The sequence below is a fragment of the Dendrobates tinctorius genome, unplaced genomic scaffold (genome assembly GCF_039654945.1).
Source record: "Dendrobates tinctorius isolate UK_male_01 unplaced genomic scaffold, ASM3965494v1 ptg000158l, whole genome shotgun sequence".
NCBI lineage: Eukaryota > Metazoa > Chordata > Amphibia > Anura > Dendrobatidae > Dendrobates > Dendrobates tinctorius.
The window spans coordinates 36,671,412-36,695,782 of NW_027361825.1; the positions used below are offsets into that span (position 1 = coordinate 36,671,412).

General features: G+C 44.8%; 1 protein-coding gene across 1 annotated transcript in view; it reads right to left on the bottom strand.

The window, feature by feature from the left end:
- Positions 1 to 24,371, bottom strand: part of LOC141052105 (potassium channel subfamily K member 6-like) — a 40,712-nt gene that overhangs the window by 15,760 nt on the left and 581 nt on the right. Inside the window, exon 2 of the mRNA XM_073549328.1 lies at positions 21,611 to 21,927. Within this exon, the coding sequence (XP_073405429.1) occupies positions 21,611 to 21,917 (307 nt within the window). The 5' untranslated portion in view covers positions 21,918 to 21,927. The remainder of the gene's footprint in view (positions 1 to 21,610; positions 21,928 to 24,371) is intronic.

Genomic DNA, 24,371 nt, shown 5'->3' on the forward strand with positions numbered 1-24,371 from the left:
ATAACAGTCTAATGTGTATGTGGGACTCCAAAAGATGATGCCGGGGAAGATAAGGATCTGTCATGTCAGATTTCAGACTGACATTTATGTTTTCGGGAAGATAAGGCGCCACCAGACATGTCTGGCAGCAACTATCTCACAGAGAACACAGGAGCAATCAGCAGAATGAGCGTTCCTGTGTATAGGAGAGCTGACAGTCAAAACCTATCCAAAATGTTTTGGGCGCTTTAGGCTGGCTGTAGGCATTAGAGAGCAGTCAGGTATTCAATGATAGTGTCATGGTCACTGTGTGTCTGGGCGCAGGTGTTACCGCAAGGCGAACCCATAACACACGTGACCCTGGAAACAGCGCCTCCAGTGGGGCGAATTTAAATAATAATACGTGCAGATGGATACACCGCCTCCACCTGGCGAATTTAGGTATTACACGTTAATAAACATTCTGGAAACCCCGCCTCCAGTACGACGAATTTAAATAATAAGGGGGACCTGGGAAACATTAACAGTGGTGGGCCCTGCGATAGGGAAGAGGGAATTGGAGACCTCCTGAGCTCCCCTGAGCCAGTGTCCCTGCACTCCTAACGTTCCCTATGCCGGTTTCGCACCGGGCGCCGCACGCGTACCTCAACGCCCTAGCTCGCCCTGACCCTAAACCCTCACTAGGGAATAGGACGGTGCGGAAACTAATCCCACCACTGCACTAATAACACACATGAGGGAAAGAGACAATACAGGGGGACACCACTTAGCTTTATGCTCTGTGCTTATGCTCCTGCAACAGAGCCCTCCACCAGCAGCCAAGTCCCACATGGTGAGTGCCACTCTCCATAGTAGCCACTCCACCAGACCATGCAGACACTTCCCGCTGACACCTTCACTGCGACTCCACCACGCCATGCCAGCCCTTCGTCCAGACACCATCGCTGACACACGTCCCCCCTGGCTAAGCTGCGCAGGACTCCTCCTCAGCTCCATCCTTTCACCAGGCTCTCACAAACTCAGAATAAATGAATCAGTATCACCAGCAGTGATTGCACACCCTGAGACTCCTTTATAGAGCCCCACACCTGATTCCTAATTACGTGCACATTAACTGAAACCTAAGGTGTGATACCACTAACCACCACCGGGGACAGTCAAGTCACCTTGGCAACTTGCCAAAAGGAAAAAAAGTTCACACAGTGCATTTAAAACTGTCAGATCACTTCAGATCATGACAGATAGTTGTCTCTAGTGATCTCCTAATATGGAGTACCAAAATGAACACAGTGGCTTTCATTGTATAGTGCCTGTAATTGGCATCACACGTGGTCCCTCAATCACATGTATGGTAGAAGGCTTGTAGTACCGTTCATGGGCGCTGCAAACTCTAAATCGTTGTGCCAGTTTTGCTGCACAAAAAGCAGATTAGTATGAGTGACAGGTAGAGATGAATGAATCAAAGTGTAGGACCTGGACAATTGGACAGGTCGATATTCAGCAGTCCACCGGCCGGGTCAGTATTCAGTGGTCCATCGGCCAGTTCAATATTCAGTGTTCACCGGCCAGGTCAGTATTCAGCGGTCCATCGGCCAAGTCTACATTCAGGGATCCACCGGCCAGGTCAATATTCAGTGATCTGTCAGCCAGGTCAATATTCAGCGGTCCACCAGCCAGGTCAGTATTCAGCGGTCCATCGGCCAGGTCAATATCAGCGGTCCATTGGCCAGATCAATGTTCAGCAGCTGCTTGATGGAAGCCCAGCAAATCACCTTCTAACTGCAGGAATATTTGGCTCCATTTTTTTTTTTATAAATCCTTTTTATTGAGTTTTCAAAAACATACAAGTACAAAAGTCAAACATTAGTGGTGCATCTCAAAAGTGGCATTACAAATACCCGCTTAATATGCACATTACAGAATCGCTGATAGAAATTGCCAAATATCACAACAGTGTAACTCCCACCTCTTCCCCCCATCCCTCTAATTTATTCCTGTGATGCTTTCTGAATCATAAATTAACTTTACACATCGCGACAGGTTCTCCCTCTACTTTCCTGCCCCTTGGTTCAAGACCATGAATCTACCCCTAATCTCAAGCCTCCCAGCATGCACTGCAGATCCTCTAGGTTGTACCAGGATGTGTTCCGGAAGGGTGAAACCAGGACATGAATATCATCTCTGGAGAGTTGTAAAATAAAATCTTTCCATTTTGAGAAAAATTTTGTCATCTTAGTGTCTTTGTCGCTCTCTGCTTCTATTTTCTCTAGAGTCATTACCCTCTTTAGTTCCACCATCAGCTGACGGAGACCCGGTGCGCTTCCATCCAACCATTGCCTTAAAATAAGTCTTTTGTACAAGATTGCAACCGTATGCAATAGCTGAGTATTTGACTTGGTCAACCTTAAATCAGTGCTCTTATGGAAAATCCATAACATTTTGTCTAGTGGAAGGTGTATGTTCATCAAACCACCCGCCCAGTTCTTAACCTCCTCCCACTGAGTGTGTACGAGATCGCATTCCCATATACCGCGAAACATGTCTGTCCTGGAGGTATCACATTTTGGGCAAGCCTGTCGCCTTTCCTTGTGTGTTTGTGTAACCGGTAGATTGAAGCCCAATATGGCTCTGTGCATCATTCGGAAGTGAGTATCCCTCCATCTTTCATTACTTACAGTACATGTTTATGCATTTCATTCCACCCAGAAAAAATCAATTCCCCTACCCCTGTTTCCTGCAGTGTAGTCTCCCAGCTTTTAAACAACTCTTGTGGGCCCGATGGTAGTAAGGTCTGCCCCATGGTCCGATAGGTGGTTGAGATATTCATGTCAGATATGTGTCTTGAAAGAAGATTGTCGAGTTCGGAAGAATAACATTCTTTATGTATGTCTCGCAATTTGGAGAATGTTGCAGTGATGTTGCAACTGAGCATATTGCAAGATATGAGAAGGGTCAAGTCTCCACCCGGTAAAAATCTCGTCTTCCGTCATCCATCTATTTTCTTGAATCTGCATCAGGTCCCCCATAGTTCTGACTCCTTTTTCGCTCCAGATTTTAACCCCTTCACCCCCAAGGGTGGTTTGCACGTTCATGACCGGGCCAATTTTTACAATTCTGACCACTGTCCCTTTATGAGGTCATAACTCTGGAACGCTTCCATGGATCCCTGTGATTCTGACATTGTTTTCTCGTGACATATTGTACTTCATGTTAGTGGTAAAATTTCATTCAAATAACTTGCGTTTATTTGTGAAAAAAATGGAAATTTGGCAAAAATTTTGAAAATTTCGCAATTTTCCAACTTTGAATTTTTATGCCCTTAAATCACAGAGATACGGCACACAAAAAACTTGATAACTAACATTTCCCACATGTTTACTTTACATCAGCACAATTTTGGAACCAAAATTTTTTTTTGTTAGGAAGTTATAAGGGTTAAAAGTTGACCAGCGATTTCTCATTTTTACAACACCATTTTATTTTTAGGACCACATCACATTTGAAGCCACTTTGAAGGGTCTATATGATAGAAAATACCCAAAAGTGACACCATTCTAAAAATTGAACCCCTTAAGGTGCTCAAAACCACATTCAAGAAGTTTATTAACCCATTAGGTGCATCACAGGAATTTTTTTGAATATTTAAAAAGAAATGAACATCTAACTTTTTTTCACAAAAAAAATACTTCAGGTATTTTTTTTATTTTACCAAGGGTAACAGGAGAAATTGGACTGCAAAAGTTATTGTGCAATTTGTCCTGAGTACGCTGATACCTGATTTGTGGGGGGGAACGACTGTTTCGGCGCATGGCAGAGCTCAGAATGGAAGGAGCGCCGTTTGACTTTTTCAATGCAAAATTGGCTGGAATTCAGATCGGACGCCATGTCACGTTTGGAGAGTCCCTGATGTACCTAAACAGTGGAAACCCCCTACAAGTGACCCCATTTTGGAAACTAGACCCCCCAAGGAACTTATCTAGATATGTGGTGAGAACTTTGAACCCACAAGGGCTTTACAGAAGTTTATAACGTACAGCGGTACAATTAAAAAATCATATTTTTTCCACAAAAATGATCTTTTCACCCCAATTTTTATTTTCCCAAGGGTAACAGGACCCTAAAAGTTATTGTGCAATTTGTCCTGAGTATGCTGATACCCCACATGTGGGGGTAAACCACTATTTGGGCGCATGGCAGAGCTCGGAAGGGAAGCAGCGCCATTTGACGTTTTTGGCTGGAATTGAGATCGGACATCATGTCGCGATTGGAAAACCCCTGATGTACCAAAACAGTGGAAACCCCCCACAAATGACACCATTTTGGAAACTAGACCCCCTAAGGAACTTATCTAGATGTGTGGTGAGAACTTTGAACCCCCAAGGGCTTCACAGAAGTTTATAACATAAAGCCGTACAATTAAAAAATCATATTTTTTCCACAAAAATGATCTTTTCACCCTCAATTCTTATTTTTCCAAGGGTAACAGCACCCTAAAAGTTATTGTGCAATTTGTCCTGAGTACGCTGATACCCCACATGTGGGGGTAAACCACTATTTGGGCGCATGGCAGAGCTCGGAAGGGAAGCAGCGCCATTTGACGTTTTTGGCTGGAATTGAGATCGGACACCATGTCGCGATTGGAAAACCCCTGATGTACCTAAACAGTGGAAACCCCCCACAAATGACACCATTTTGTAAACTAGACCCCAAGGAACTTATCTAGATGTGTGGTGAGCACTTTGAACCCCCCAGTGCTTCACAGAAGTTTATAATGCCAGGGCATGAAAATAAAAAAATCGTATTTTTTCCACAAACATGATCAATTAGTCCCCAATTTTTTTATTTTCCCAAGGGTAACAGGAGAAATTGAACCCCAAAAGTTGTTGTCCAATTTGTCCTGAGTACGCTGACACCCCATATGTGGGAGAAAACTACTGTATGGACACACGTCAGGGCTCGGAAGGGAAGTAGTGACGTTTTGGAATGCAGACATTGATGGAATGGTCTGCGGGTGTCATGTTGCCTTTGGAGAGCCCCTAATGTACCTAAACAGTGGAAACCCCCCACAAATGACCCCATTTTGAAAACTAGACCCCCTAAGGAACTTATCTAGAGGTGAGGTGAGCACTTTGAACCCCCAAGGGCTTCACAGAAGTTTATAATGCCAGGGCATGAAAATAAAAAAATCGTATTTTTTCCACAAACATGATCAATTAGTCCCCAATTTTTTTATTTTCCCAAGGGTAACAGGAGAAATTGAACCCCAAAAGTTGTTGTCCAATTTGTCCTGAGTACGCTGACACCCCATATGTGGGAGAAAACTACTGTATGGACACACGTCAGGGCTCGGAAGGGAAGTAGTGACGTTTTGGAATGCAGACATTGATGGAATGGTCTGCGGGTGTCATGTTGCCTTTGGAGAGCCCCTAATGTACCTAAACAGTGGAAACCCCCCACAAATGACCCCATTTTGAAAACTAGACCCCCTAAGGAACTTATCTAGAGGTGAGGTGAGCACTTTGAACCCCCAAGGGCTTCACAGAAGTTTATAATGCCAGGGCATGAAAATAAAAAAATCGTATTTTTTCCACAAACATGATCAATTAGTCCCCAATTTTTTTATTTTCCCAAGGGTAACAGGAGAAATTGAACCCCAAAAGTTGTTGTCCAATTTGTCCTGAGTACGCTGACACCGCATATGTGGGAGAAAACTACTGTATGGACACACGTCAGGGCTCGGAAGGGAAGTAGTGACGTTTTGGAATGCAGACATTGATGGAATGGTCTGCGGGTGTCATGTTGCCTTTGGAGAGCCCCTAATGTACCTAAACAGTGGAAACCCCCCACAAATGACCCCATTTTGAAAACTAGACCCCCTAATGAACTTATCTAGATGTGAGGTGAGCACTTTGAACCCCCAAGGGCTTCACAGAAGTTTATAATGCCAGGGCATGAAAATAAAAAAATCGTATTTTTTCCACTAACATGATCAATTAGTCCCCAATTTTTTTATTTTCCCAAGGGTAACAGGAGAAATTGAACCCCAAAAGTTGTTGTCCAATTTGTCCTGAGTACGCTGACACCCCATATGTGGGAGAAAACTACTGTATGGACACACGTCAGGGCTCGGAAGGGAAGTAGTGACGTTTTGGAATGCAGACTTTGATGGAATGGTCTGCGGGTGTCATGTTGCCTTTGGAGAGCCCCTAATGTACCTAAACAGTGGAAACACCCACAAATGACCCCATTTTGGAAACGAGAACCCCTAAGGAACTTATCTAGATGTGTGGTGAGCACTTTGAACCCCCAAGGGCTTCACAGAAGTTTATAATGCCCGGGCATGAAAATAAAAAAATCGTATTTTTTCCACAAACATGATCAATTAGTCCCCAATTTTTTCATTTTCCCAAGGGTAACAGGAGAAATTGAACCCCAAAAGTTGTTGTCCAATTCGTCCTGAGTACGCTGACACCCCATATGTGGGAGAAAACTACTGTATGGACACACGTCGGGGCTCGGAAGGCAAGCAGTGACGGTTTGGAATGCAGACTTTGATGGAATGGTCTGCGGGTGTCATGTGCGTTTGGAGAGCCCCTGATGTACCTAAACTATTGAAACTCCCCACAAGTGACCCCATTTTGGACACTAGACCCCCCCACGGAACTTATCTAGATGTGTGGTGAGCACTTTGAACCCCCAAGTGCTTCACAGAAGTTTATAACGCTCGGACGTGAAAATAAAAAAATCATTTTTTTCCACAAAAATGATATTTTTGCCCCCAATTTTTTATTTTCCTAAGGGTAACAGGAAAAATTGGACCCCAAAAATTGTTTTGCAATTTGTCCTGAGTAGGCTGATACCCTACATGTGGGGGTAAAACACTGTTTGGGCGCATGGCAGAGCTTGGAAGGGAAGGAGCACCATATGACTTTTTCAACTCAGAATTGGCTGGAATTGAGATCAGACGCAATGTTGCATTTGGAGAGCCCCTGATGTGCCCAAACAGTGGAAACCCCCAATTCTAACTCCAACCCGAACCCCAACACACCCCTAACCCTAATCTCAGCCCTAACCCTAACCCTAGCCCTAACCCAAGCCCTAACCCTAGCCCTAGCCCTAACCCTAGCCCTAACCCTAGCCCTAACCCTAGCCCTAACCCTAGCCCTAACCCTAATGGAAAAATGGAAATAAATACATTTTTTTTAATTTTATTATTTTTCCCTAACTAAGGGGGTGATAACGGGGGGTTTGATTTACTATTTATGGCGGTTTTTATGTTTGGCAGCTGTCGCACGCTAAAAGACGCTTTTTATTGTAAAAATAGTTTTTGCATCACCACATATTGAGAGCTATAATTTTTCCGTATTTTGACCCACCGAGTCATGTGAGGTCTTATTTTTTGCGGGACAAGTTGACGTTTTTATCGGTACCATTTTCGGGCACGTGACATTTTTTGATCGCTTTTTATTCCGATTTTTGGGACGCAGAATGAACAAAAACCAGCGTTTCATGAATTTCTTTTGGGGGGGGTGCGTTTACACCGTTCCGCGTGCATTAAAATTGATAAAGCGGTTTTATTCTTCGGGTCAGTACGGTTACAGCGATGCCTCATTTAGGTGGGTTTTTTATGTTTTGTCGGTTTTATGCAATGAAAACTATTTTATATAAAAAATAATTATTTTTGCATCGCTTTATTCTGCGAGCTATAACTTTTTTATTTTTCGCTGATGATGCTGTGTGGCAGCTCGTTTTTTGCGGGACAAGATGACGTTTTCAGCGGTACCATGGATATTTATATGCGTCTTTTTGATCGCGCGTTATTACACTTTTTGTTTGGCGGTATGATAATAAATCATTATTTTTTGCTTCGTTTTTTATTTTTATTTTTTAAGGGGTTCACTAAAGGGGTTAACTAATGGGACAGTTTTATAGGGCAGGTCGTTACGGACGCGGCGATACCTAATATGTGTACTTTTATTGTTTTTTTTTTATTATTTTCAAAAAATGAATTTATTGGGGAATATTTTTTTTTTTTTTTACTAATTTATTTGGCGATTTTTTTAAATTTATTTTTACACTTTTTTTTATTTTTTTTTTTACTTTATTACATAGTCCCAGGTGGGACATCACTGTCCTGTGACAGATCGCTGATCTGTCACATCACAGATCACTGTGACAGATCAGCGATCTGTCACAGGCAGTGCCGAAGGCTTCCTCATGCCTGCGCTTTGCAGGCACTGAGGAAGCCAGCTTCCTGCAGGCCCCCGTCGCCATCTTGGATTCGGGGGGCCTGGAGGAAAGGAGCCCCCCGCAGCAGCGCTGCACATTGCGCTGCCGTGGGGGGCTCAGGGAAGCACGGAGGGAGCCCCCTCCCTGCCGATGCTTCCCTTTAACTCCCAGTACACCGCGATCATGTTTGATCGCGGTGTGCAAGGGGTTAACGTGTCGGGGGCGGTCCGTGACCGCCCCTGACACATTGTGCCGGGTGTCAGCTGTGATAATCAGCTGACACCCGGCCGCGATCAGCGGCGCTCACCACGTGGGCGCCGCTGATCGCGGTAGACGTACTATCCCGTCCACGGTCATACGGGCCCGGGTACCGTGGACGGGATAGTACGTCGGATGTCAGGAAGGGGTTAAACAGTGCGTTATCTTTTCCCTGACAAAAGTCAGGGTGTTCCCAGGGTGTCAAATATTTAGATATCCTCCATGACATGCCTAGTTTGCATCTTATGGCCTTCCAAGCCCCCCTAGTGTCCCGAAAGATCACTGAGTTTCTCACTTTCGGGTCTAATGTTGTGCTAGAGGAGTGCAAGATCTCTGTGAGGTCCCAAGGCTTACACCAATCGGCCTTCATTGTGTAATCCGAATGTTTACTAGTGTGTCTTAGCCAGTCAAGAATGTGTCTGGTTATGCAGGCTAAATAATACCCTCTGATGTTGGGCAGTGCTATCCCCCTTCATGCCTCGGTAACATCAATGTACATTTGCTGATTCTACTTTTTCTCCCTCTCCAAAGAAAGTCAGAAAAGGCCTTGTTGAGCTTGTTTATATCTACGTGTCTTAAAAGGAGGGGCAGTGTTTGCAGGGGATATAGCAAACGGGAAAAGCTGATCATCTTGATCAAATAGTTCCTTCCCAAAAGAGACAGTCAGTAGCGTAGCTACCGGGGGGGCAGTCGCCCCAGGCCCCGAGCTCTCAGGGGGCCCACCAGAGCTACGCTACTGTAACTGTATCGGCGTGCACAGCGCACAGTTACAGAATCGATCTCCCTACTCTGCCGCCCAGCCGCTATGGGCCCCTGAGAAGGCGGTGGGGGGCCCCGGTGCCAGCAGTGCTCCCCCCACCTCACAGCCAGCAATGTCGTCCTGGGCTATTTTGTGCGCACAAGACCTGTGATGAGGTCACGGGAGGGGTGGAGTCAGGGGGTCACATGATCAGGGGCTTCAGCTGCAGGGCTCTGCTGTGCTGGTTGTCATGGTGCCTGATGAGGTGAAGTAAGTTTCTGTGTGGGCTCAGGAGGGGTTTACAGGGTGGATGTAGCAGTGCTGTGTGTGTATGAGGTGTACAGAGCGGAGCCGTGTGTGTAGAAGGTGTACGGAGCAGAGCCGCATGTGTACGGCGTGTACGGAGCAGAGCCGCATGTGTACAGCGTGTACGGAGCAGAGCCGCGTGTGTAGGGAGCAGAGCTACGTGTGTACGGGGTGTAGGGAGCAGAGCTGCGTGTGTACAAGGTGTACGGAGCAGAGCCGCATGTGTACAAGTGCACGGAGCGGAACCAGGTGTGTACAAGGTGTACGGAGCGGAGCCGCGTTTGTACAGCGTGTACGTAGCAGAGCCACGTTTGTACAGCATGTACGTAGCAGAGGCGCGTGTGTTGTGAGTTCATTTTTCCCTTCACCATTGAGGTCTGATGAACTCCCTCCTCTAGTGAAGGAAGGTAGTGAGACTGATTACCAAACACATGGGCAGCTAGATGATGACTGGGTGGCTGGAATTGAGGACTGGATATAAGGCTGCCGACGCCCTTCTTCCTGGCTGGTGATTTTCCTGCTGGATGCTTGGAGACCAGTCTGATTCCTGCATCTCAAAGCTAAGTTTTTCTGCTCTGCTTTGTACTCTTCAGTTTTGTTTTTGTTTTGCCTTGTTTTTTGGGAGTTCTGCCATCCCCGGCGGGTGTGAGCTGAATTCCATTTTTGTCTCTGATCTGTTGATATTTTGATCTGTCTTCAGAATATACCTGAGTGCTGATATAGTCTTTTGAAGCCTAGCGACTTCAGGGCCTGTTTTTCCTATCAGTCGGTTGGCTCATTTTGATAGGGTTTTTGCGGATGGCAGACAGCAGCTTTCCTATCCTGTCCTATGTAGTTAGCTTGGGCCCCATCATTTGCTCAACCTATCTTTCTATCTGTGTTAGTGTTTTCATCTTGCTTCACCGTCATTATATGTTGGGGGGCTGCCTTTTGCTTTGGGGTCTGCTCTGGTGCAGTTTAGTTTTTCCCCTTTCTGTCTTTAGGCTATATAGTTCTCCGGCTGTGATCGAGGGGTCTAGGGCACCGTAGGAACCCCCCACGGCTACTGCTAGTTGTTGTGGATAGGTTCAGGGGTCTGCAATCCGATAGCTGCCAACGTCTCTGGTTTTTCTGGACTTAGCTGGTATTTTGTTTTTTCCTCCTTCGGTGACTCATCATAACACGCGTGTGTACAGCGTGTACGTAGCAGAGGCGAGTGTGTACAAGGTGTACAGAACAGAGCTGCATGTGTACAAGGTGTACGGAGCAGAGCCGTGTGTGTATAGGGGGTGTGGAGCAGAGCCGTGTGTGTATAGGGGGTATCAGGTGCAATAATAGGGACACATATGGCAGCAGCGGCTCAAGAAAGTATTGGGGTATCAAGTGCAGTAATAGGGACACATACGGCAGCAGCGGCTCAGTATTGGGGTATCAGGTGCAGTAATAGGGACACATACGGCAGCAGCGGTTCAGCATTGGGATATCAGGTGCAGTAATAGGGACACATACGGCAGCAGCGGCTCAGCATTGGTTTATCAGGTGCAGTAATAGGGACACATACAGCAGCAGTGGCTCAGCACTGGGGTATCAGCAGGATGAGTGGTTTGTGCAGGTTGGAGATAACTGGTGATGGGGCGGGAATATGAGAAGTGAAATGTGTCGTTGTTGTATTCTCTGTAGCAGAGTCGTGGCTGGAGGAGTTGTCATGTTGGTATGGGCCAGACGTGAAAAGTGACCGATTCCATCAGAAAGAACATCAGCGGTAAGACACCAACTATACCTGTGCAGTAATCACATATGTTTTGTAGGACTGGTATTTACCATTGATCATATTGCATATTCCATGTTGGTCTTTATATAGGGATTATTTTCAGTAACAGCGCAGTCATCTCCTACATCCACTATTAGGGTGCGTCACCGAGTTGTAATCACAGTTACCTAGTTAGGGGCCCACTCAGAAGTTTCGCCCCCCCTGAACCGAAACCCTAGCTACGCCTCTGGCAACAGTGGTAGGTCCTTCCATCTTTTTAGTTCTTGTATTATTTTATTTATAATGCGGGCATAATTAAGTCTATAGATATCTCTTGTGTCCTTTCCCAAAAAGATCCCCAAGTATTTTATCGCCTTGCTTGCTATTGGTATGCCATGTATGGAAGCATGTCCCCGTTCTAGCTGACCCATTCCTTGGGGCCTATGAGTAAGAAACAAAGCCTCGCATTTAGTTTTATTAAGCCTAAACCCCGATATCTCGCCGAAGGTATCAAGTTCCTTCATCAATCTAGGAAGGTCTCTGCTTGGGTCTGCCATATAAAGGACAATATCGTCCGCAAAGAAACTGGATTTTATCTCTCTTTCGCCCACTTTAATCCCCTGGAAGCTTGGACCCGCATTAATAAACCTGGCAAGTGGTTCAATGGCTAAATTAAACAGTAATGGTGAAAGGGGGCAGCCCTGTCTCGTGCCTCTCCCCAATGATATTATTTCTGATGAAAACCCTGGTGTGTAAACTCTGGCTTTGGGATTAGTGTAGACTGAGGACAAGAAGTTTCTGAATCCTCCCTGCACACCAAACTTGTCCAGCACCTGCTCCAACCCTAGCCACCCCACACTATCAAATGCTTTTTCTGCATCTAGCATGACCATGGCTGGAGCTCCTTCCTGATGGTTTCCCATCCTCACCGCCTCCAGCACCATCATTGAGTGTCTTATGTTCCCCACCGCCGATTTCCCTCTCACAAATCCCGCTTGTTCAGGTCCCAATAGTTTAGGAAGAATCCCTGCCAGTCTGTCTGCCATAATTTTTGCCACAATTTCTAGATCCTGGTTAATCAACGAGATAGGAAGAAAGTTGGCCGGGTTATCCGTGGGTTTATCGCCCTTTGGGATGAGTTTAATATATGCTGTGTTCATATGGTCAGAAATGGCTCGGCCTCTTAAGAAATCATTGTATAGATTTTTTAAGTGCGGGACAATCTGGTCCTTCAAAATTTTATAGAGGCTGGCGTCAAACCCATCTGGTCCAGGGGCCTTATGAATATTCAGATCCCCGATAACCCTAGAAATCTCTTCCTCCGTTATTTCCCTGTTTAGCTCTGATAGATCAGTTTCAGAAATCGACAGGAGTTCCATGTCCTCCAACCATCTCCATCCCTGCTCCCGATCAGACCTTCGAGGTTCGTACAGAGAAGCGTAAAACCTCCCCAAAATGCTGTTGATTTCTCGCTGGTTAGTCGTTATGGAGTCATCCTGTCGTTTAAGTGCTGCTATTTGAGTCCCTCGGTGTCTACCTTTGGCTACGTTGGCCATCATGCGTCCAGCTTTGTCTCCAAATCTATGGAACTCAGCATCCTTCAATGACTTCCCCAGCATCTCCTTCTTTCTAGCCCACGTGTCAACTTCTAACTTCGCTTCCAACCAAGCTCTTTTATTGACCTCAATAGGGTGCTCTTGGAACTTATTGTACGCTTGTCTGACAGAGTTACTTGTCTTTAAATATTGGTCGGTCACTCTCCTCTTTATCACTAAAGTATGTGCTATGATTTTACCTCTGAGAACGGCTTTAGCCGCCTCCCAGAGCAGTATGTGATCCGTACTCTGACCACCACTCTCCCAACAGTTTGGCGAAGTCTTTGTCTTTTTTTAAGAAATGAGGGAACCTCCATATTATGTCCGAGCCTTTTGGGTGCATATCAAATAGTGTCAGGATAACTGGGGCATGATCGGAAATTACTAGATCACCTATCTTGGCCTCTTTAACCTTTGCAGTTAGGCTCTCACTAACTAGGAACAGGTCAATACGGGACCATGAATGGTGCGGGTGTGAGTATTGGGTGTATTGCCTCTCAACCGGGTGTTGTATCCATATATCCCTGGTCATTAGGTCAGTTGCAAAATTGTACAGAGGAGAGTTCCCCCCCCCCCATGGTAGAGCTACTTCCTCCCCTCCCACATTTCGATCTGTCCTCCGAATCCAGCATGACCTCATTCATGTCTCCTCCAATTATCAAGTTTTGCGCGCCAGAAGTCATAATTGAGGTGCAAAGAGTTTGGAAAAACGAATCCCTAGCCGAGTTGGGGGCATAAACATTATGAATGTCCAATATTCCACTAGCAGTTTCTAGGACATGTCGTCCTTGATCATCATGCTATCATGCTGGTACGTTACCAGTTTGTGTGGAAGTGTTTTATTGACCAGAATGATCACCCCCGTGTTATGAATGAGTCACCGTAGGAGGCAAAAACAGAAATACTAGCTAAGTCCAGAAAACCAGAGAAGTTGGCAGCTATCGGATTGAAGACCCCTGAACCTAACAACAACAACTAGCCGTAGCCGTGGGGGGGTTCCTAAGGTGCCCTAGACCCCTCGATCACAGCCGGAGAACTACATAGCCTAAAGACAGGGAAATCTAAACTGCCCCAGAGCAGACCCCAAAGCAATAGGCAGCCCCCAACATATAATGACGGTGAAGCAAGATGAAAAAACACTCACACAGATAGAAAGATAGGCTGAGCAAATGATGGGGCCCAAACTAACTAAATAAGACAGACTAGAAAAGCTGCTGTCTGCAATCCACCAAAACCCTCTCAAAAACAAGAGCCAACAGACTGATAGGGAAAAAAGCCCTGAAGACGCTAGGCTTCAAAAAGACTATAACAGTACTCAGGTATTATCTGAAGACAGAGCAAAAAGGAATTCAGCTCACCCAGCAGGGAAAGGCAGAAATCCAGAAAAACAAGGCAAAACAAAACCAAAACACAAATGCAAAAAGTAGAACAGAAAACTTAGCTTTTGAGGAGCAGGAATCAGACTGGACTCCAAGAATCCCTCAGAGTAATCACCCGCAAGGCAGAAGGGCGTCGGCTGCCTTATATCCAGTCAGCAATCCCAGTCACCCAGTCATCATCATTCTACTCAGGTGCTTTGTAATCAGCCTCACTAACTTCCTTCACCAGAAGAGGGAGTTCATCAGACCTCAATGGTGAAGGGGAAAATGAACTCACAACACCCCCGCCTGTCTTCCCTTGGCTCCCGACCCATAAACCTCTCCCACCCAAAGTCTGTGCATGCGGAACATGCCATGTTTAGGCAAGTTTGTCTCCTGGAGCAGGATTATGTCACCACGTAATCTTTTTAAGTGCCTGAGTACCAAGGACCTTTTTTCTGGGGTCTTGAGACCCTCAACATTCCATGTTATGATCTTAACCATTTATGATAGCGATGTGTCTCAATAATAAGCGATCTGTCTGTGTAGAAAGTATTGGGCGGGATAGACTAAATTCGCCCTCAGATGTGCTGTGAGAAGTGAACCAAAACTTGACGAAAGCATCTAAGGTACTACAGCACAAATCAAGCCAAACCCAACTAGTCCCCAAACTGAATACCCCAACAAGAGAAACATTTTCAACACCTCCTTCCCCATCTGTCCCTCCCCCTCCCCACCTTGCCATGTGTATCACTAGTACTTCCATTTTTTCCATCATGGCATTCCACTACCTTCTCTCCAGCCCGACCAACTTGACAAAATTGCAGTACCGGCTATATATATAAAACCAGGGCTGTGGAGTCGGTAAGCCAAACCTCCGACTCCTCAATTTCCCTTACACCGACTCCATGACTCCGACTGCCACATATATTGCTTATATTTAAGTGAAAAATTTATTGTAGTACAATGTGAACATCAGACATTTAATCATTTTTATGATACAATAATCAAGATATTTAGATAGAACATAATAAATATTTATTGGAATACAATTTTAGAACACAAAAAACTGTAATAAATTGTAAATATGTAATACACTATGTAATATTGATTACATATATACAGTACAGACCAAAAGTTTGGACACACCTTCTCATTCAAAGCGTTTTCTTTATTTTCATGACTATGAAGGCATCAAAACAATGAATTAACACATGTGGAATTATATAATTAACAAAAAAGTGTGAAACAACTGAAAATATGTCTTATATTCTAGGTTCTTCAAAGTAGCCACCTTTTGCTTTGATTACTGCTTTGCACACTCTTGGCATTCTCTTGATGAGCTTCAAGAGGTAATCACCGGAAATGGTCTTCCAACAGTCTTGAAAGAGTTTCCAGAGATGCTTAGCACTTGTTGGCCCTTTTGCCTTCACTCTGCGGTCCAGCTCACCCCAAACCATCTTGATTAGGTTCAGGTCTGGTGACTGTGGAGGCCAGGTCATCTGGCGTAGCACCCCATCACTCTCCTTCTTGGTCAAATAGCCCTTACACAGCCTGGAGGTGTGTTTGGGGTCATTGTCCTGTTGAAAAATAAATGATGGCCCAACTAAACGCAAACCGGATGGCATAGCATGCCGCTGCAAGATGCTGTGGTAGCCATGCTGGTTCAGTATGCCTTCAATTTTGAATAAATCCCCAACAGTGTCACCAGCAAAGCACCCCCACACCATCACACCTCCTCCTCCTTGCTTCACAGTGGGAACCAGGCATGTAGAGTCCATCCGTTCACCTTTTCTGCGTCGCACATAGACACGGTGGTTGGAACCAAAGATCTCAAATTTGGACTCATCAGACCAAAGCACAGATTTCCACTGGTCTAATGTCAATTTCTTGTGTTCTTTAGCCCAAACAAGTCTCTTCTGCTTGTTGCCTGTCCTTAGCAGTGGTTTCCTAGCAGCTATTTTACCATGAAGGCCTGCTGCACAAAGTCTCCTCTTAACAGTTGTTGTAGAGATGTGTCTGCTGCTAGAACTCTGTGTGGCATTGACCTGGTCTTTAATCTGAGCTGCTGTTAACCTGCGATTTCTGAGGCTGGTGACTCGGATGAACTTATCCTCCGCAGCAGAGGTGACTCTTGGTCTTCCTTTCCTGGGGCGATCCTCATGTGAGCCAGTTTCTTTGTAGCGCTTGATGGTTTTTGCCGCTGCACTTGGGGACACTTTCAAAGTTTTCTCAATTTTTCGGACTGACTGACCTTCATTTCTTAAAGTAATGATGGCCACTCGTTTTTCTTTACTTAGCTGCTTTTTTCTTGCTATAATACAAATTCTAACAGTCTATTCAGTAGGACTATCATCTGTGTATCCATCAGACTTCTGCACAACACAACTGATGGTCCCAACCCCATTTATAAGGCAAGAAATCCCACTTATTAAACATGACAGGGCACACCTGTGAAGAGAAAACCATTTCCGGTGACTATCTCTTGAAGCTCATCAAGAGAATGCCAAGAGTGTGCAAAGCAGTAACCAAAGCAAAAGGTGGCTACTTTGAAGAACCTAGAATATAAGACATATTTTCAGTTGTTTCACACTTTTTTGTTAATTATATAATTCCGCATGTGTTAATTCATAGTTTTGATGCCTTCAGAGTGAATCTACAATTTTCATAGTCGTGAAAATAAAGAAAACTCTTTGAATGAGAAGGTGTGTCCAAACTTTTGGTCTGTACTGCATATACGTATATATATATATATATATATATATATATATATATATATATATATATATATATATATATAGGTGTAGCCAGGATCAAACCTAGGGAGGGGCAGAGCCTCATACTGTTCCGCAGAACCTCATACTGCACACCTCAGCTGCTGAAGAACCTCATACTGCACACCTCTACACTTGAAAATAAAGCCTTCACCTTAAGAAGATGTGGTGATGAATGCAGTCTATTTATTCCAACTATCAATTGATTTTGATGTGTTACTGGGCATCCTTTTGGGCAGCTATGAGGTGTACCTGACTGGTGCTAAAAAAAAAAGGAGTGTTAGGCTGTGTACTACCCGGCTTTCATTCTTTTTGGTACAGATAAGATATGATATGGATAGACAGATATGGATAAATGGATAGATAGAGCAGATTTCTAATCTGCTTTTGCTATTGAAAACATTATCTATGAGCTCAAAAACCTTTCAGATGATGCGGTTTTTCAAAAAGCTGATCTGCTTTTGCAGCTGAAAAACGTATCCTCAAAAAACGCAGGAAAAATGCTGTGTGTGAATGTAGCCTTAGATCAGGAATAGAACAGCCATTTATAGGACATTTCATAACTTTCCCAAATTCCTATGAAAAAATATTCAGCACATTCTGCATTGAACTACTGTACCCAATTTATTATATATTTTAGGAGTCGGAGTTGGTCCATTTTATACCGACTCTGACTCCACCAAAATGAGCACCAACTCCGACTCCACAGCCCTGTATAAAACATTAGAAACATAAAAGACATAACATTGGAAATGGATAGAATGCAATCAGCGTATATCTACGTGTCCGGATGAGCGTGCTGTGACAACTCTCAAAAGTTCGCAAAACCTCCTTCACATTCGAGCAATCACGTAGCAATTAAAGTATAGCATCAACAGACAACGTCAGTGAGACAATCCTGTCTGGAAATGTCCTTGTAGAAAAGCCTTCCCGGTGGAACTCTCAAGTCTTCAGGCGATCTGGGCGGTTGTCGCTGTCCTCACTTTCTCTCTCCTCGTCGTGGTGTCCATTGGGAGATCTCGTGGAAGATGGCATAAACTCCCTCATAGCTTCGCTGGAATCCCTCCAAATTTTAAAGGAGCCGCCTGTGTGTCTCGTTTTGAGGACAGCAGGGTACAGTAGCTGGAACTGAATGCCTTTCTTGTAGAGGAGGCTGCAGACCTCGCTGAAGGCCCTGCGTTTTTTAGTAACTTCTGGTGAAATGTCCTCAGAGATGACAACCTTATGCCCCTGAAGTATGAGTGGTTGTCGCCTGGCTCTAAAAAGGTGCAGAATTTTATCTTTATCCTTAAAGTCCAGATATTTCGCAATAGCCTGCCGAGGTTTCTGGGTACTTTGGTCGTCGTGTCCCGCTCCACTTAGGCGCGTGTCTCTCGCCGAGCTCCCTCCAGGCGGTCCCACCCTGTGTGCTCTTTCCACCCTGCACTTGTCATGTGCTCCTAGGGCTTTAGGTAGTTCTTGTTCAAAAATGTCATTAAGTTGCTGATATGTGACAGATTCAGACAGCCCTACTAATCGCAAGTTATTTCTTCGGGACCTATTTTCTAGGTCCTCAAGTTTGTCCCACAGCCAGATGCTCTGTTTTCGGGACGCCCCCAGCTCCTATCCAAGTTGGATTGTCCTGTCCTCCATATCCGACACCCTCTGCTCCAGATGCTCCAGCCTGCTGGCATGCTGCGCTGATATTTAGTGAATCTCTTCTAGGGCGTCTTTTACTGCCTCCATCACAGCGATTTTATATCCCCCGTGAGATACCCGGCCACCTCTCTTGCCAGCTCCCTGTGGTCTCCCTGTAGAAGCGTCCCTGTCACAGGGCCCCCCCCCGCCTGGTAATTCCGGCCGGCGGTCTCCATTGGAGCTCATGCGGGTTCCCCCTGCCTCTCCCCGCTCTGACCTGGTTGTTTTCAACTGCGCCTCCAGGTTTCCCTTGCTTTTGCGCTTCCCGCTTTGTGGCGCTGCTGCAGCCGCCGCCATCTTAGGGATCTCTCCTGTCTTCTCACGTGCTCCCGCGGCTCTGCTCCCGCCGCCCGTGCTTCGGAGCCAGCGGTCCACGGTGCCCCCGGTATGCGGTGATGTCAGCGGTCACCTCTCCTGTGAATAGCGCGTGCCGGTGGTCTATTTGAGTCGCTCGTTATTAGGCTGAAGCGCGGATCTCCCTCACCCCACTGCAGCCACGCTTGCGCTGGAACCGGAAGTTTGGCTCCATTTTTGATTAGCCAGCCTGCTGTGACGGACATCAATCAAATGAGGAGCCGAGGATACTAGCCAGCAGGAAGTTCACAGGACTCCAGTCTAATCTGGAGTCCTAAGACCTTTCCCAATAACAAGGGATAAAACTGGGCATACAACTTTAGTTAGCTGTGACGTCTTGTAACCTCAAGATAGATCTCGATTCCTCATTCCTTCCATGTCATTAGATTCATGTAGCCCAAGCCACAGACAAAATGAATCAGAATCTGGCTGTTTATTTTAGCCGCATATACATGTTACACTGAACCACTGAAGCAATTGAAAAAAACACTGGGGACCATGCGTCTTGGATGACTAGTCCACGAACGGTCCCTGACGGATCCTCCCCATCCTAGTCTTCTGGTGTTCATTGTACACATAGAGAGAGGACTGGGACGTGTAGAAGCCACCAAGGGCCAATCTTGGACTAGTGATCGAAGATGCATGGTCCCCGGGCCAGCTTTTCAGAGTATGGTATATTAACTCTGAAATACCGCAGCATTTCAGAGAACATAGACGGTTGCAATAACACATCCGGTGTCCAGTTCATCCTGCCCGTGATTCCAGCAGCGTGAATCTCATGACAAGTTCCCTTTACTGGCATTGTTCACCCTTAATTTTATTTTTTTTTACAAAAACAGCCAGCATCTTTTATATATAATAAACCACTCTGCGGTCACGGCACGCTCATGGGCGGGCGACCACTTTTTCCTATTGTGTTGTCACAGTCCTATTTGTGTTTCTGTTATCTTTTTGCTTTAATCCCATTGTTTGCATGCAAACACACAAATGGATCAGCCATTAGAAATCCAACCTTGCCCAATTCTTATCTTCCCCGATGTCATGTGTTGGGGAGAAAGTCAGGAGACCCTCATACATATCAGACTGTTGCCCAATCCTAGTGATATTGGTGGGTTCAGCTGCCGTCGGTCCATGCTATATGGCATTCTCCTCGTAATATTAGCTTGTTATCTGTCGCTGATATTACAAGATTATCAGGAGGCGGGTATTTCTGTTTAAACAAAGCCTTTTTCTAATACCCTGAAGGGAAATGCATAGGATTATGGAGTCTAATAGTTTTCTTGTTTACTTTTCTTCGCCAAGTGAAACCGGAGAGCTGGAGTTACCGCACGTCACTGGCAATGGCAATGATCGCTCATTGCCAGGAGAAAAAAGCAGAAATATTATCTACTAACTATGGACTTTCCAACATTTCCTTTTGCACTCAGATAATGAAGATTAGGGAGAACCTCCGGGATATTTGCATATGCAAGTTAACTCCCACAAATTCCTACAGTATCAGCAAAGCAAATAGACAATGTTTTTTTTTTTTTATTTGGTAGGTCACAACCCAAAAAGAAGCCCCTAACAATGAGCTCCATTCTGCAGACAAGGACGTCAAATCAATGTATCATAATGTATGGATTCTGCCCGCCAGAAAAAAAAAAAACATTCTTTACAGCCACTTTCCACTTTAGCTACTTGATGGCGGGTATGAATGAGGGAGCTAATCTTAAATACTTCAATAATAATGTTGAGCAAAAAGATTTGCAGAACCACACGCCAGTGGACCTCATTCTACCTGCCGGCATCTCCGCCTCCTCTTCTAACTACCTAGTAGACCTGGTGCCACGTCATCCTTGAGAGATAGTAGGAGGTCCTCAGGGCTCTGGTCTGGTACCCATGGACTACAGACGTGGTCGCTGGAGAAGGGTTCTGCAAATCTTATATATATATATATATATATATTTGTAATCGATATAACCCTTTTAAAAATGTTAATAAATTGGGTTACCTAGTTTTTTATAAGGTCTCTATTATATTTAAAGGTGCTTATTCACCATAGATGGTGCTCATGCAGCTGACCGCTATCTTTCCCATACATATGCACACTCAATTTGGCAGAGAGCGAATGTGGTTTCAAATAAGAGTTGTATAAGTCATATTTGATCATCTCCCAGGAAACAAAAGTATGGGACATTGTAATTGTACATGCTTGGTCCTACTGTCTTTCATCATCAGCCCACCCACACATTGCATGGTTGTACGGTTGTGCCAAAACCTTGCCATACACTTTAAATTATTTTTCGCCACCAGCTATTCCTTCTCCCCATACAAATACATGTTTTATTAATTAGAACAGGTGAATCAGGGGTCACTTGAAGAAAATAAAAAAAGAAAGAAGTTCCCCAACATCTTTGTTGGGAAAGAGTCGGGATCCCTGCATACACATTAATATGGTTGGCCAGTCCCACTCAAATTAAATGAATAAGTTAACCCTACTTCGAGATGTTCCACCATACAATTCTGGGTTTGTTGTCCACCTCCTTTTGGATATTATTTAATCACAAAAAAATGACCTTTCCTCTGTCAAACTGCATTTCCAATAAAATATTGGAAATTCTTGTACTCACCAACAGTGGTCACCAAAGTGCTGGAGAAGAAGAGGGACGACGCCAAGTCCCATTTGCTATCATTAGATGCATTATTTAACACTGAGACCCCATATTTATTGGCGCTGACCACTTTCTCCAGGAAGGCCTCCAAGCTACTCTCGTTCACACATGGACTGTTTTGAAGAAACATCTGCTTTAGGTCTTTCAGCTCCTTGCGCATATTTCCCTCATACGGAGATTCTATGGTGGAGACCACCAATGCTCCCAGGAAGAGATAGGCTACGTAGCCAATTAATAGCAGCGTAAGCACCAGCCAGGACTTCATGTCAGAAGAGCTGGAAAAAAAAAGAGAAAACAGTTTATGGTGGTTATTGCTTTTGGAAATTATGCCGAGTTTGTTAATGATTAAAATGCAAGGGTATATAGGATAAGTTTTATGCTACTCTAAACAAGTAGGACAAAACCAACCTCAAAAAATGAAAGTGTGGTATGATATTGTAACGGTGATCTAATAAATCTGTAAGATGTTCCTGGGTTGAGTCATCATCTTGGGTGATGGTTATATTTTTTATGCCTTAGGTAGCCGGTCAATACCAGCGATACATGTGGGGACCTTTGTTGGGGACATTTGTTTTCCCCCTTTTATATGATCTTTACCTGTACTCTACACTATCTATAGTTGTATCTTGCACATGTGGTTTGTCCTGATGAAGAAGTTGGATAACTTTGAAACGTGTTACGAATAAACCACATAGAAATATCTTTGGTCTCCTGATTTCATCCATTGGTTACCATTGGCAGCACAGTGAACCCCATTGCTCCATGGTTTTATCAATGACATTTCTTTTAAACATTGGATTTAGGACATGGTGTGCTGGGGGTATGTCTAGTGAAAACAAGTTTGTTGGATGTTAACTTATTAAGTGATAGGGTCCAGCTGCTGGTACCCGCACTGATGGGCAGAAAAGGGAACTTTTATCCCCATTACAAAACGTAAGCCGCAGGTTGGATGATACCTGACCACTGCTCCATTCATTATCTATGAAAAAAACAACAGTGAAGCGCTCCTCAGCAAACTCTCGTCTTAAGTGACGATTATGTAGCTGTTATTGTGATCTATTTTGTCAATCTATTAAATCACTCAGGTGGCGTGATCTGAAGAATGATTGTGTTATGCGCTTACAATGAAAGGCTTCAATTACTTCAGAATATCGCAGGAGATGGCCTTATAATCATTCTGCATCTAGGTGTGGTCCCTGTTATACCGGTTAGCACTCCCATGCAGACTTGCAAAATATACAATAACCCATTTAATACACAGCCTCCTATTATATAGAACGCCATAGTAAATCATGAGTGTTCTACACGAAAAACCTCCCATCCAATGTATTTCAGATAGAAGATCCCACAATGTAAGGACATCTGGTTCCACTACAGTTGAATGGGCCACGTATTACCTATACTAGACCCAGGCAAAGTGCTGTCCGCAGGCCACATCCAGCCCTATGGCTGTTCTAGTCCAGCCTGGGCCGAGACAGCCGAAGGGCTGAAAACACTGAAAACATTGGCCCACATGGCCGCCCCATGTGGCCACCCTCCCCTGTACGTATTTCAATTTTGCTGCTATCTACATCCTTATGATGCAAATAGCGGTAAATACAATTGTGGAGGAGGGTCCACCACCTTCTTCTTCCACGAATCAGCATGTGCAACTGTTGTAGCAGACGTAATGACGACGCTACATCCCATCTGATGTGTGGCGCATCAGTGCACCTGAGACTGGAGCAGAGCAGCGAGGGAACAGGAGCGAGGTGAGTATGTGTGGGCTCAAACTTAATATAGGGAGGCTATGTGAGGGCTGACTGTATATAGGGGCTACGTAAGGGCTCAGACTGCAAAAAGAAGGCTGTGTGGGCTCATGCTGTATGTAGGGGAGCTTTGTGTGGGCTTATACTGTATGTAGGGGCTGTGTGTGGACTCGTACTGTATATAGGGGGCTGTGTGTGGGTTCATACTGTATGTAGGGGACTGTTTGTGGGGTAATACTATATATAGGGGCTGTGTGTGTCAGGGTTACTACTCTATATATGGGGCCCACATACTGACTTACTTATAAGCACCCTGTCGATATTGGAGGCTGCGTCCAACATTAGTCTAATGTGTGTGGGTGCTTTAGTCATACATTTTTAACGAGATACAAGAATTTTCTGGAAACACTCAAGAAAAGATTGCTTTCAGAAGAGCAATTACCAACAGTGGCCTGATGTGTATGGGCAGCTTAAAGACCCCCGATGCAAGTTACAGTCATCTGAACCTACTGATTTTAGCGTCAATGGTTGACCATCTGATGCACATTGAGGCCAGGCTAATGATGTTGGGGTAGAGAAGGATCCCTGGAGATTAGCCACCACCATAGCCTTGGTTGTAATGCTGGACCACTCTGTGGTAGGACTGATAATTATACCAGTCTAACCACCACTTTACTGATTGTTATCTTACGGGAAACCCCTATAATTTGCCTATTATCAGGAACGTAAAATGACTTCTTAACCCTTTGAGGAGATATTAATCCCATAGGTTTTAACTGAAACCAATTAGATTGAATAAACTTACAGCCCGTGAAAAGTTAAAGTCACTCAAAATGTTCTAGTGTTCTGGCCCTGATTCTCTGCTGTAGTCACTTTTCCCATCAGGTGCAAAGTAGACACTTGATATAGACTTATATGTGTTCTCACACATTGGTATATATCTCCAACAGCACAAAGAGCAGTGACAGAAG